Source organism: Pezoporus wallicus, unplaced genomic scaffold, assembly GCF_028554395.1.
Source record: "Pezoporus wallicus isolate ANWC-B61680 ecotype Strahan unplaced genomic scaffold, APGP_CSIRO_Pwel_v1 contig_12044, whole genome shotgun sequence".
NCBI lineage: Eukaryota > Metazoa > Chordata > Aves > Psittaciformes > Psittacidae > Pezoporus > Pezoporus wallicus.
Window position 1 is genome coordinate 832,103 of NW_026642180.1, and position 12,247 is coordinate 844,349.

The 12,247-nt window shown below is 46.4% G+C and overlaps 1 protein-coding gene across 3 annotated transcripts in view; it reads right to left on the reverse strand.

The window, feature by feature from the left end:
- The window catches only part of FNIP1 (folliculin interacting protein 1), a 64,644-nt gene that overhangs the window by 13,892 nt on the left and 38,505 nt on the right, over positions 1–12,247 (reverse strand). For 2 of the 3 annotated variants that reach the window (XM_057428172.1, XM_057428174.1), the window contains exons 4-11: positions 8,753–8,853; positions 8,436–8,510; positions 7,813–7,904; positions 5,006–5,089; positions 3,975–4,046; positions 3,125–3,260; positions 2,392–2,593; positions 1,530–1,615 (exon numbers count right to left, since the gene is read on the reverse strand). In XM_057428172.1, coding sequence (XP_057284155.1) covers positions 1,530–1,615; positions 2,392–2,593; positions 3,125–3,260; positions 3,975–4,046; positions 5,006–5,089; positions 7,813–7,904; positions 8,436–8,510; positions 8,753–8,853 — 848 coding nt within the window. The remainder of the gene's footprint in view (positions 1–1,529; positions 1,616–2,391; positions 2,594–3,124; positions 3,261–3,974; positions 4,047–5,005; positions 5,090–7,812; positions 7,905–8,435; positions 8,511–8,752; positions 8,854–12,247) is intronic. The other variant, XM_057428175.1, reaches the window with a different exon arrangement.

The following is a 12,247-nucleotide window of genomic DNA, read 5'->3' on the forward strand; positions in this document are numbered from 1 at the left end:
TTTACCTCGTTACGCTATTAAAGAGCAATATTTTCATCACCATGGAAACCTCTGCATGGAGCTGGTGCTCAGACACACGCTCCCAGCGCCGGTTGCACAATGGCTGCGTCATGTGAATGATCCCAGCGCAGGACGGTGCCAGTCCGCAGGGACGGGCTCTCCCCTCCTCAGCCCCGCAGCAGCCTTCCTCATCCCATCCCACCGCGCTTCCCCACGAGGAGGAGGAGGAAAAAGCAACCAAGTGGGGTTTGCCCTCTGTGTTCAGGGTTATGTCGAGTCGGGACACGCGCTCCTCCCCAGCGCTCTGGCACTGTTTAACTTGGAAGGACAAAGGCGATGGGGCAAAGTCCGCCGAGTGTATCTTGAGGGGGAATGCTTGGGGAAGGACTTGGGAAGACAGCTGGGGAGGTGGGAATGCAGGAACCGGCTCTGGGAGTGAACGGGGAGCAGAGGCAGGGCTGGGGGCAGCCGAGTTGCTGAACTCGTCTCGGGCCCCTGGGCAGGATCGGCGGCTCCCAGCAGTCACGAGCTCCCTCTGCTCCCTCTCTTGGCACGGCTCACCCCATCCACCTCTCCCCGCAGCCCCACGTGCTCTCCCTTCCCTGCCTCCTGCCCCTGCGGAACACATCCTCTGCCCTTCCCGGCGCCTGCCCACAGGTGAGGTTCTGGAACGTAAACGCAGTTTAAAACTACACCGTGCCTGCCTCCTGCAACACCACCTAATCCACGGCAGGAAGTGGATTGTAGAGAAAGGAGTGAGCCCTCGGGATCCTTCGCTGCTCCGTAAAGCACATCCTGAAGTCAGGATTTTCCTTTTATAACATCAGAGCACTGCCTCCTATAAAGTCTTTGGAAAGCAGCTCTGCGCTGGTTGTAAAGGAAGCTCCCTGCCACTCCCATGTGAGAGGAGATGAATCACTTGAAACAGACGGATTTCATTTAATTCCCTCCCCGTGACTTAAACTATGGAAAGAAAATACAGTTAAATGCCAGGGATGTGCTTATCTGCCTTACTTGGTGTAGTCACTGTCGAACAGAGACCTCCAGGTACTGATAGCAAGAGATTACAGTGCTGCATTTTACTGTGTGAAAAAGATAGTCCCCTCCTCAGTAGCTGCTTATCTGAAATGCCTTTAGAGCAGAATTTAGAGCAGGGTAAAGGTCCTGCTTTGCCTCACACATTGGGAAAACATACACGAGAGGAGGATTTCCCTAACACGGCTTTGCAATTCTTTTCCCCATCTCAGTGGGCCATAAAAGACAATTTAAGAGGTCGCTGGGAGCTTCCTTTCCACCTAAAGCACAGAAAACCTTCATCATCTGTGTCCTGTTCACACCAAGTCCTGATGGATACACACACTTGGCAATGTCTGAGAACACGGATTATGACTTTCTATCACCAATGCCTGCATTGTACGTGCTTCTGCAGAAGACTTTAGACGTTACAAGTTCCTTATCCTGCACTAAGATCCCTCTACACCAGAAGCAAGTGCTTTTGAAGACACAGACACAAGGAGAGAACAGCTCACCTGAACTCATTCAGGGCATCAACAATCCTGTTATAGGCCAAACTCCGCTGACTGGCATCAGCTGATCGGCGACTCATTTTCATAGCCTTGAAAACAATCATTAAGCAAGATAAGTAACACAGAGCTGCAGCAGCACAGAAAATGGAAAACAAAGTCATGTGTTTGACTTTATCTTCCCTGCAACCAGTCATGCAAATAGGGTTTTTTTAAAGTGATAAAGTGATGATGCAAGTGCCAACTTTCTTATCTGAGGGAAGACAGGTAAGGCACAGGCATTTGCAGCCTGGGCTGCTTCTGTGCTTGTTGTCATCATTGAAGGCATAAAAGGGGTCAAAGTTTTCACTGCCATGGCAAAGTGACCAATAAGTATTTCCTAGAAGAGAGAGCTGAAGCAAATCTTCTTCTTCTTGATACTTCAGTCTTCCGGGTAAAATAAAGGGAAAGAAAAACCCCTCAGTAATTACAGCCTGCAATAGCCTAGAGGCAGGTTCTCACCCTGCAATCCACCAGACTCAGATACAGCTGGAACAGGGAGGCTGAGGTGGCCTTAAAAGCACTTTTCCCCTTGGCTGCTTCAGGATTACTGGGAGCTTACAGAGCCCCAGTGACTGTTCTCACTCTCAGCGATCCCTGCAGTGCAATGCAGCAGGCTCTGTCCTCCCCATGTTGTGCTTTTACAAGCAATAAGAAACATCACCAAAGATGTTGTGGAGCAAAGCTCTTGGCTGGTGCAATTCCTACACCCAACAGCGAGTTGATCCCGCTTCTGCAGACCAGTAACAAGCATTAGGAATTACATCTGACAGGGCTGGGGGAAACAGCCAGCAATACAAGTGCAGGAATCAGAAGAGACTGTGTTTACCTGTTCTATCGCACTCTTCAGCTTGTTCATGTGACTCTCAAAAAGAGGGAAGTGGGAGAAGAAGAACTCATTAAATTTGTTGTTTTCATCTTCATCTCTTGAGAGGGAAAAAATAACCCCAATTGCTATCTTCTTCTTCCTAACAATTCCCGGGCTAGGACCAGAGCTGTCATCTGACAAGTTAAAGCTTTCATCCATGGACCTTGAAGCGTGAAAAACAGAACGTTAATGTAATGCACTGATTAAAGTGGTACATTTCCTTTATAATTCAATTCTTGAACATTTAACTTCAAGAAACACCGGCTGTTTGCATAGTTGTCAAATCATCACTTCTGATGCCATTTTTGACAAGCAACCCTTAACTGATCCTGCAAGCAAAAAAGCTGGAACCAGATCCAAAGTGTCTGTGGGATCAGAGGATGGTATTTTAGTTCTCTCCCATCTCTGCCAAGAATTTGTGTTTTGAGTAGCATTTTAGGGCTTCTTATCCTCAAAAGCACAGCCCACGGGTTTACATCTTGCTGCAGGCTTCCCAGTTAGTGCAAAACACGGAATGCCACGAAGCAAACGGATCCTAAAAAAGATCAGGCGTTGAATGCAGCCTCACTTACACCCCTGCAAATACCCCACAGAAAGCAACAGCGAGAGCAGATGTAGGTATGCAGGAGCAGAATCAAGCTGACAATGACGGAAAACTCTTGGGCAGGAACCAGCACTCTCATTCCCAGCTCACCATCGAGGGAAGACCCCATTCTCCAAGCTGGTAGTCTGGCTGCGACGCCAACGCCGCTGGTAACTGCTAGCACAGCTTTTGTTAAACGAAGAGCCCGGAGATGGAAACGGAGTGATGAGCAGACTGCTAAGAGATGCTGCAATAACAAGAGGAATAAATAAACATCTCTCCAGAAGGAAGAGCGCATGGAAAATAATACCAGCGACCAAACGAAGCCCCCTGAGATAAACTGGGGCTGCCTCTCAAGTGCCTCATCCCTTGTTTATCTGTGTTTCTTATCTAAAAATAACCAGTTTCTACTAACATTAATAAGATACAAGGGCGAGGCAGTCCTGCAGCTTTACATAATAGACAACATACGGGCTGCACCTTGCTCATCAACCCTGAGTATCGGAAACGGATTCTTTGTGGAAAGGAGTAACGTTAATCACAGCCTTTAACAGCCTTCCCAATCTTAACTGAGTGCCCAATATCCTGAATTTGGGAGGAGGAGAGAGGCGTTGTGGAGGCAAGTGCCTGCTTTACCATTAGCATCCTCCTCAATCTGGAAGGGAGATGACAACAGGTATCATTTAGAAATGCTGCAAGCTCATTTCAATATTTAATTTGGCTTGTTTATTTGCAGCAGGCTTTAATAAATTCCTCTGGTGTTGAGATTACCTCCGTGAGGTTCCTAATGCAATCCCCTCGACGCCTACACTGTGTGTATACATATAGGTATGCATTAATGCTTACATATAACAAACCAGAACAAGCACATTTCAGCACAGGAAAGACTATCTGATGATAGCTAGATGTCTCAGTGAGTATCTTTGGAGTCTGCAAGGTTAACACATGGAACAGACATTACCAGATCTCGCTATCCCGCTGTCTCTGTCCTCATTCTGCTCCCTCCCAGGCATATCCATAGGGTTGCTATGAACTGTAAAACAAGAAATAGCAATTAGCAGGGGAATATACAGTTCCTTTCCTGTTTGCAGATCTCCATGTAATTAATGAAACAAAACCATGCTCATTACTTCAGATCAACAGCACTGCACAAGGCCATCACCCAGAAAGGCTGCTTAGCTGAACAAGCCAAAACGCTCCTCTGAGAAGCTTGTATGTACGTTCCTGTGGTCTGTACCACATATTTTATTGCAAACTAGAACTCTGTACCTTTACACAAGTATTTTCCAATGACATTTCAATGTACCAAAAGGATGTCAGTCACATTGGTAGCACTCAGCGTGTAGAGAAAAACAACATCATAGACCAATATAAACACAACTTCGTTCACCTACCAGCTTTCTCAGGTGTTATATATATGATTTTAAGAGGATTTTACAGTGCTGCCTTGAAGAAAGTATATGCTTTCAAAGCAAGCAGCGCGTTGGTTGTTCAGCTAAGCCATAAGCTGTCCAGATTCACAGTTGCATATAGACAAGATCAAGTGTCTCGGGCTCAATAGTCTTGAAATGTGCGACATTTCACAAACACGTGTGTGAAATAAAAGCTACTCGGCCATGGAAATAAGACCCAGGCACTAAAAGGAAGAAACGTCCGTTTTAAATGAACCTGGATTAGCTTTAATTTGTACAGTCTGGTTGAAACGAGTCCAGATCAAACCAGCTTCAACGCTATTGTGAAATATTATTTCCAGAAATATGAAATCCACCATTAAAGGGGTGGGTTTCCAAAAGAAATCAGCACAAAAGGAGGACCATTAAAATGCCTGCAGTCCTCTGGGGATTTAAAGCACGTAACCAAACAGGTAAGCGAGCAGGCATGGCTGCCCGTGAAACCCCACATGAGAATCTTATTTCCAGGGCCAGACTAGGACTGCCCACGGTTGTGTCACCCCAGCTAGACTAGGCACACAGCACACAGCACACTGCAAACCTGCAAAGAAAGAGGCGCTCCGGATCAGGCGGAGCGGACCTTGCTCTGAGAACGCCCGCCTGGGGCTGCAAAGCTGGGAAAGACCTACATGGCAAAACGTAAAATACACAGGGGAGAATGAGGTTAGTAAAGCAGAACGGTCCGGAGGGAGGGGGCCAGGGCAGGGAGAAGAGAGAAGCCAACGTAAATGCAGAGTTTATGCAGGAGAACAGCTCTTACACTTAACAGGAACGTGGATTCACGGATACGGCTTACAGTGGGGCTATACAGCATTTACAGGACTGAAATAATGGACCCAGCTTTACACTGTCTCCCATACAAGGATGGGGTTTCTCTCCGTGGGTGCTTTCTTTGCCCTTTTTTTAAGTTGAGAAATGATTAATTTATGCAGGCTCAGAGCCCAACTGGATCACAAACAGGAGATTCATCGGGGAGCACAATGTCTGGTTTAACAGCCACGCTGGTGGGGATGAGGAACAGTGTTGCTGAAGACGACGGGGAGGAAGGGGGAGGAGGGAGGCGGAAATTCATCTTAGTGGAACCAACAGAAAACTACAGGCTGAAGGAGTTGCTCTGAGGACAGTCAGTGCATCAGCTCAGTGAAACCATCATGTTGAAAACCAGTATTAGCTGTCTCTGCAGTCCATTGTAAAAGTAACACTGGGTTGTAAGTGTACCAGGGGAAAAGAGTGTTTGATGTACACAGGAGGAATGCATGGGTATTTTTCATGGGTTAGCTGCCATTCTCTCTCCTAAATCTGAAGTCTTCCGATTTGGACAAGGGCCTGTAGGGCCAGGCCAAGGGGAATGGCTTTAACCTGCCCGAGGGGAGACTGAGATGCGCTCTTAGGCAGAAGCTCTTCCCTGGGAGGGTGCTGAGGCGCTGGCACAGGGTGCCCAGAGAAGCTGTGGCTGCCCCATCCCTGGCAGTGTTCAAGGCCAGGTTGGACACAGGGGCTTGGAGCAAGCTGCTCCAGTGGAAGGTGTCCCTGCCCGTGGCAGGGGTTGGAGCTGGAGCAGCTTTAAGGTCCCTTCCAACCCAAACCAGTCCAGGGCTCCATGGTTATACAAAATACAAAGGCTGCACCCCAACAAAGGTCCCTGCCATTCTCTCAGCTCTTCACTCATTAAAGGAAAGGACGTGACCGCTGCTTGTTTTTAAACCAAGGTATCTAAAAAAAGCAGCTTGTAAATAGTTCCCAACCAAACCACACAGAGCCTTCTCCTATCACAGCCTGGTGAGAGCCAGCGAGTCAGGAGCAGTCCCTGCTGCTGAACACGGTGGTCAGAAATGCTGCAGTTACAGATTAACTTCTTCACCTGCTTTAACCACTGTTCCCTCTGTGCCGAACCAAGAACTGCAAACACCCACTGTGGAACTGACTGCAAACCTGTCCAGCTCCATTACAAAGACAGCTCCAGCATCCTCTTCCAGCAGGCAAACTCATCACTTCCCGCTGCACATCCTTGCACCGAGGTGCCTATACCCAGGCAGATATCCTGCTTGGTGGGCAGGAGTCCTCCTCACCCCAGAGCTGGGCACAGATGACCCTGTGGCACTGCCTACATCTAAATCATAGTGAGCCCATGCCTAACAGCTGTGTTAGCTGAATTTGAACTCGCAGTTTAGATCACACTGGTGATACAGCAAACTTTAGCCAAGTGCAAACCACAGCAAAACCCTGGAAGTTGATGAAGTGAGTTCCTCTCTAATCTTAGATTGGGCACCTCATTCACTGCTGCACTGCGAAAAACCACAGCTGAAGCCTGAAAGGAATACTGGATCTTAAGGGAAAATGCATCTCTTCAACTTTCCTGACTTAGTAAATTCAGGAAGCATTTAATAAGTAAGATTCTTACCACTTTAATTGGCTACCCTTATAAATGGGAATGATTGTAATGAGGTATACAGCTTTTGAACCCAGAAAGCATTTAAGCCCATGTCAAAGCCAGAAACCCAGGTAGAGTAACTCAGTCATCAAGGTCACTCCTTCCTTCCAAGCCTAGGAAAGTGTGGTTTACAGACAGCAATGTTCTGGAAAGCAAATGTCAAAAGCAGCCCCTCACTGCACCTGCCACAAGAGCCATTTGCTTGGGAAGTGAACAGCCTAAACCAAGGGGAAGGGAGAACGTGCTGAAGAACCCCTCAGGCTGCCATACTGGACAACCAAGCACAAGATCTTCTTATCAGCTCTTTTCCAAAGGGAAGACCCAAGACCCCTCTTTCTGTTATCTGATGTTCATGGAGCCTTCACCCACAGCACCTCCACGAAGGCCAAGAACCAAGAGGCTCTTTCAGACTGCTTAGCTTCCATGGTCAGACAGTGAGAAAGAGGAGAGAACAGAAGATGTTGTGCCTGATCTGATCAGAGCTGCAGCCCAACTGTGCCAGGTTAAATCTGACTGGTACAAAACACGCAGCCACACGTGCTCAGGTGGCCAGGGTACAGGAGAGAATGCAAATGATTAACAACATAAACCCATGGAGCTGAGCCAGGCAGAACCCTTCCTGCCTGATCTGAGATACGCTGCTTAGGAATTCTACAGGCTGGTATTTTCCATCTTCTGCATTTGAACTTAAGTGTATCTCAATATTTCTACTATGTATTTTATATACACATACACAACGGTGTGTATTGAACCACTGCCAACTGCTTGAACTGTATGATCCATTCTCCTTCAAACCACACCAATTTCCTCTTATACCTTTAGCTTTTCTTCACTGATTCTATTTTGAAGGCTTTCATATTCCAGAACCTATGTTACTCAGCTCAAGATACCAGGAAACCAAATCTGTTTGTAATTACCTATATTCCCAAGAAGTCCATTCATAATCGTACTGTGGTCAGGCTTTAGCGTATTGCTGTCTTGGTTAATGAACTCAAGACTGTCCTGCAACCTGTAACACACATAAAACATACAACAGAAACAGTGATTTGCATTTCAGTAGAGTATAGTGGTACTTCATTACAGCCTGAATGGAGCAGACAAGATAAGAACACAGGCTTCCACTAGAAGAAGCTTTCATAGCCTAAGCCACGTTCTCAAGTGGGTCAGTTAATACACACAAAATTAAACCCCGAACCCTCTGAAGCCAGATGGTTTTATAACATCTTTTCTTCATCTTGGACTGAATTCCCTAACCCCAGTGTTTTGTCCTCATCCCTTCTCCTGTGGTGGTCAAGTGCTTTTATACAATATCAAGCTTCACCATAGCAGCACTAAAGGAATGGTTCATTCCTTCACTTAAAGCAAACTGAGGTGCAGGCAACCGCAAGGGAAAGGTGAGGACACAAGTGATAGAACGTAAAAGATCAAGGAACAATAAGTTCTTTTCCTAGAGAAAGTATCTGGAGGGTGCAAATAAAGTCTTCTGTGTTCTTACAGTCATCCACTCATGTGCAATAGGCACAATTTGCAATGGACTCACGTATTCAGACTTCCATAGATGCTGCTTCCAGTGCGAGCTGTGAAAACCTTGCTGAGCATGAGCTGAGGAGGTGAGCTAGAGGACAACAAGGAAGATGTCAGTCAGAAACACAGTGCCAAGACAGGCTTTGCTTTCCATTGCACAACCCTCCAGGCTTTATAGACCCAAACAGCCTTTTGTGTCAAAAGTGACTGCAGAATAACTTTACAGCAAACCCAGAAATTCCTTTTGCTCTCCACTTGTGGCATTCAATTCATTACACAGTACACTAAGGAGTAAGTCTTCTGAAAAGAGCAGGAGTAAAACATCAATCTTACCGGATCTGGTGAATCTTCAATGTGGAGCCCTTATAGCTCATGGCCACAGAGCCAAACATCATCTCTCCAAGCATGTTAGCATCTGAGGAACACCGAGAACCCTGCAAAATAAGCCCGCCAACATCTGGTTTTGAGGATTTTAGAAGCACATTCCTATTAGCAACATACAACTAAGGAAAAGAGTCTTTCTTTAAAAGATAGACATGCAAACTATCTTGCTATCCCACTGCTGAACACACTAAATTGACCAGCTCAATAAAGATAATGCCAGCATAAGAGTGATCTTCACGATGGCAGTGAGCTAAACCACTAAAATCACCAACAAACCTAACCCAGCACAGGGGTGAGAGGAAGCAGACTGCAACTGCACTGAGTCAGGGGACTAAAATGCTCACGTGTTGATAACACACTTTACTGAACAAGAGCCATTAGGCTTAAACCTTGTGTCTGCTTGACAAGGAGAATCACAAGTTCCCTGGAGCTGTTACAAAGCCTGTGCACTGGAGCCACGTTGGGGCAGCGCTTTCTCAACACAGACTGATTGGTAACTTATCCATGGATGGTATTTTGTATCTGCTGCATCCTTCCCTCGTGCTCCTGTGATGTACCACCAAAGAGTTATCATGATGCGAGGCTTAAGCTGTGCTTCTCGGCTGGTGAGAGCTTGCTCTAAGGCGTGCTGCTAGGTACAGAGGAGGAACCTCACTGTGCCACATCACAGGCTAGAGCAAATACTGCACACAAAACCTAGAATTAAAAAGTTACTCAGGGCAATCAACTGGAGACGATTGCTCAACTGACACTCATCTTGTCTGTATACTTTCAATGACTGAGATTACTGCCCCTTTATCCAGGGTTGTTTCATCTCCAAATAGGAACATTAGTGCTGGGTCTCCATTTGTGCCTTGGCCTGGACAATTTAAAGAGCTTAGTCAATTCACAGAATCATAGAATGAAGGAATGGTTTGTGTTGAAGGGACCTTAAAGCTCCTCCAGCTCCAGCCCCTGCCACAGGCAGGGACCCCTTCCACTAGAGCAGCTTGCTCCAAGCCCCTGTGTCCAACCTGGCCTTGAGCACTGCCAGGGATGGGGCAGCCACAGCTTCTTTGGGCACCCTGTGCCAGCGTCTCAACACCCTCACAGGGAAGAATCTATTCCTAGTATCTAGGAACAGCTTAAAGCCATTCCCCCTCGTCCTGTCACTGCATTCCTTTGTCATCCTTCCAAGAGGTTCCTAAATCCAGTCACAGAAATAATCTTGTGTTTGGAAAATGCCAAATGCCGTATCTCCATATCCCTTACTCGAGCTCTGAACTACCAGGATCCTCACCCGGATTCCAACACAGGCTTGGAATATATCTAACTACTTTGCCTAGCATCAGTGAGCCCAGAGCATGACCAAGGCCAGGGTGTCCACACTGTGGATTCCTACCAGCAGTATGGAGTCCTATGAGAATGACCTCTTGATGTTTCTGCTTACACCAACCCACAGAACAAGGGAGCATGAATCAGCCAAAAGGCAACGCACTCGGAAGACTTCTCAATTTTTAGCTCTTCTCAAGCACTCTCAATTACGATGATGGTGCTTCATCAGACTCCTGCTAACCTCTGAAATCTGCTGTCAGCGCAGGAAAGATAGGGGCTGACTCAAAGGAGCAGCCACAGCTATAAAGACGAGGATAATACAACTGCAAGGTTTGTTAGGGTTCACATGACAGGGCAAAATCCGATCATTAGCTGGGTCTCAGAGAAATTCCCCTCTTTCCTTCCTGGGATACCGTGCACTGGAGGCAGTACTGGAAAAACAAGACTTCAAAATCAGTCAGGATGAGCCAGCAGCTCCAAGGAAGCATAAGCACAGACGTTAATGGCTCTAGGAAATGACAGGTCTGGCAGCATCATGAAGTCCTCCAGGAAGCACACTGCAAATTGCTACAGCCAAACGTTACGATGGGTGTTTTTAAACCTGTTGCACATCTCCGATGGAAGGACTCACCCTGAATAAACGTCAGGCTCTTGATGGTTGGTTTTGGCTTCAACTTTCTGCTGTGGTGAGGATCTCATTCTAAAGCTGAGGCAAAAAGCTCTCAGCGAAAGTATTGATTTTCTTTGTCAAGCAATCGAATTAAGAAAAGCAAGTGAAAATCAGCTGCTTTCCAATTCAATTATAGGGGTTCCCCTTTCCTCTGAAAGAGAGAGACAAGCAGTGCTAAAGGCAAAGGGTAAGATGCGTCCATGACCTGTTTCAGTGTGGCATTTCATCTACACTGAATTTTACCATGCATAACAGAAGATGCACATGTTTAATACCTGTAATATGGAAACACTGCTACAGCTCAACTCTGTGGGCCTTTAATGCTGTGAAAGAAAGGTCACTCAAAACCAAAGCAGAGCGCACTCAACTGAGGAAAGGGGTGAAATATCAAAAACTCAAACAAAAAATAGCCAAGGAGCGTGTGGCAAAAAGGGCACAACCTCCAGCACTGACAGCATGGACACCCAGCAATGCTCCAAGTCAGATCTACCAGCTCACATAGAACCTCATCACAAAATACACCCAAAGTGTGTGTTAGTGTGCATTAGCATCTTAGAGGCAGCTCAATTTGCATGATTTGGAAATTACGTTTCTGAATATATTGACACCATTTAATATTCCACTTGCTGCTTGTATTGTCTTAGCAATAACTAAGTACAGATGGCAATTAAAAGTGCAGGACAAATAGATGCCAAATCATGAGCAGCAAATGAGAAGGACTTTCAGATAGGCAGGTACTGGGGTAACACTCATCTCATATATGAAAGTTATCGTGGGCAAGCTTGGAACCACATTCAGCTTCATCTTAATGGATTCTAATCACATTTGTGAGGGATCTGGATAGGACATAATTAAAAATAGGGAAGGCTGGAACAAAGGCCCGTGTTTCAGCTTGCAATGAGAGCTGCTCGTACACAGTCCAAGCATATTTAAACAAGGAAACATAAAGAACTATTTTTAAAAGTCCTATAGCACTGCATTATTTGAACTTCCATTTTATAGCTTTCGAAAGCAAACAAAAGGGCCTATAAATACAACAAGTACATGAAGCATCTCCTGAGGTTTCACACGCAGCAGTTAGAAGATGGGGAATGCCGGGCTGAGTGATGTCTGCACAAACTTACTCCAGCCCTTCTGCACGCATGACACTGACTTTTAGGGTGCAGTAAAAAGCTCTTGTATTCACAGCTCTCTGCTCCCTCACTGGGAAGCCTGGAAGGAGCAGCAGGTCGTTTACAACAGACACCCACCAAAGCTGGAATCCTCACCACTTTGTGAGCGTGTCACATAACCACGCATCATTTCAGCTCAGTTCAGTCAGGTTTTGACTAAGTGATACGCGTGAGGAAACAGGGACTTGAAAGGGAAAACTTTCCACAGCCTTAAAATACACCATCATGCCAACCACTGAAGTTAATTCCCTTTAATAACGCTGACCACTGTTTGCACAGAGCCTGCCC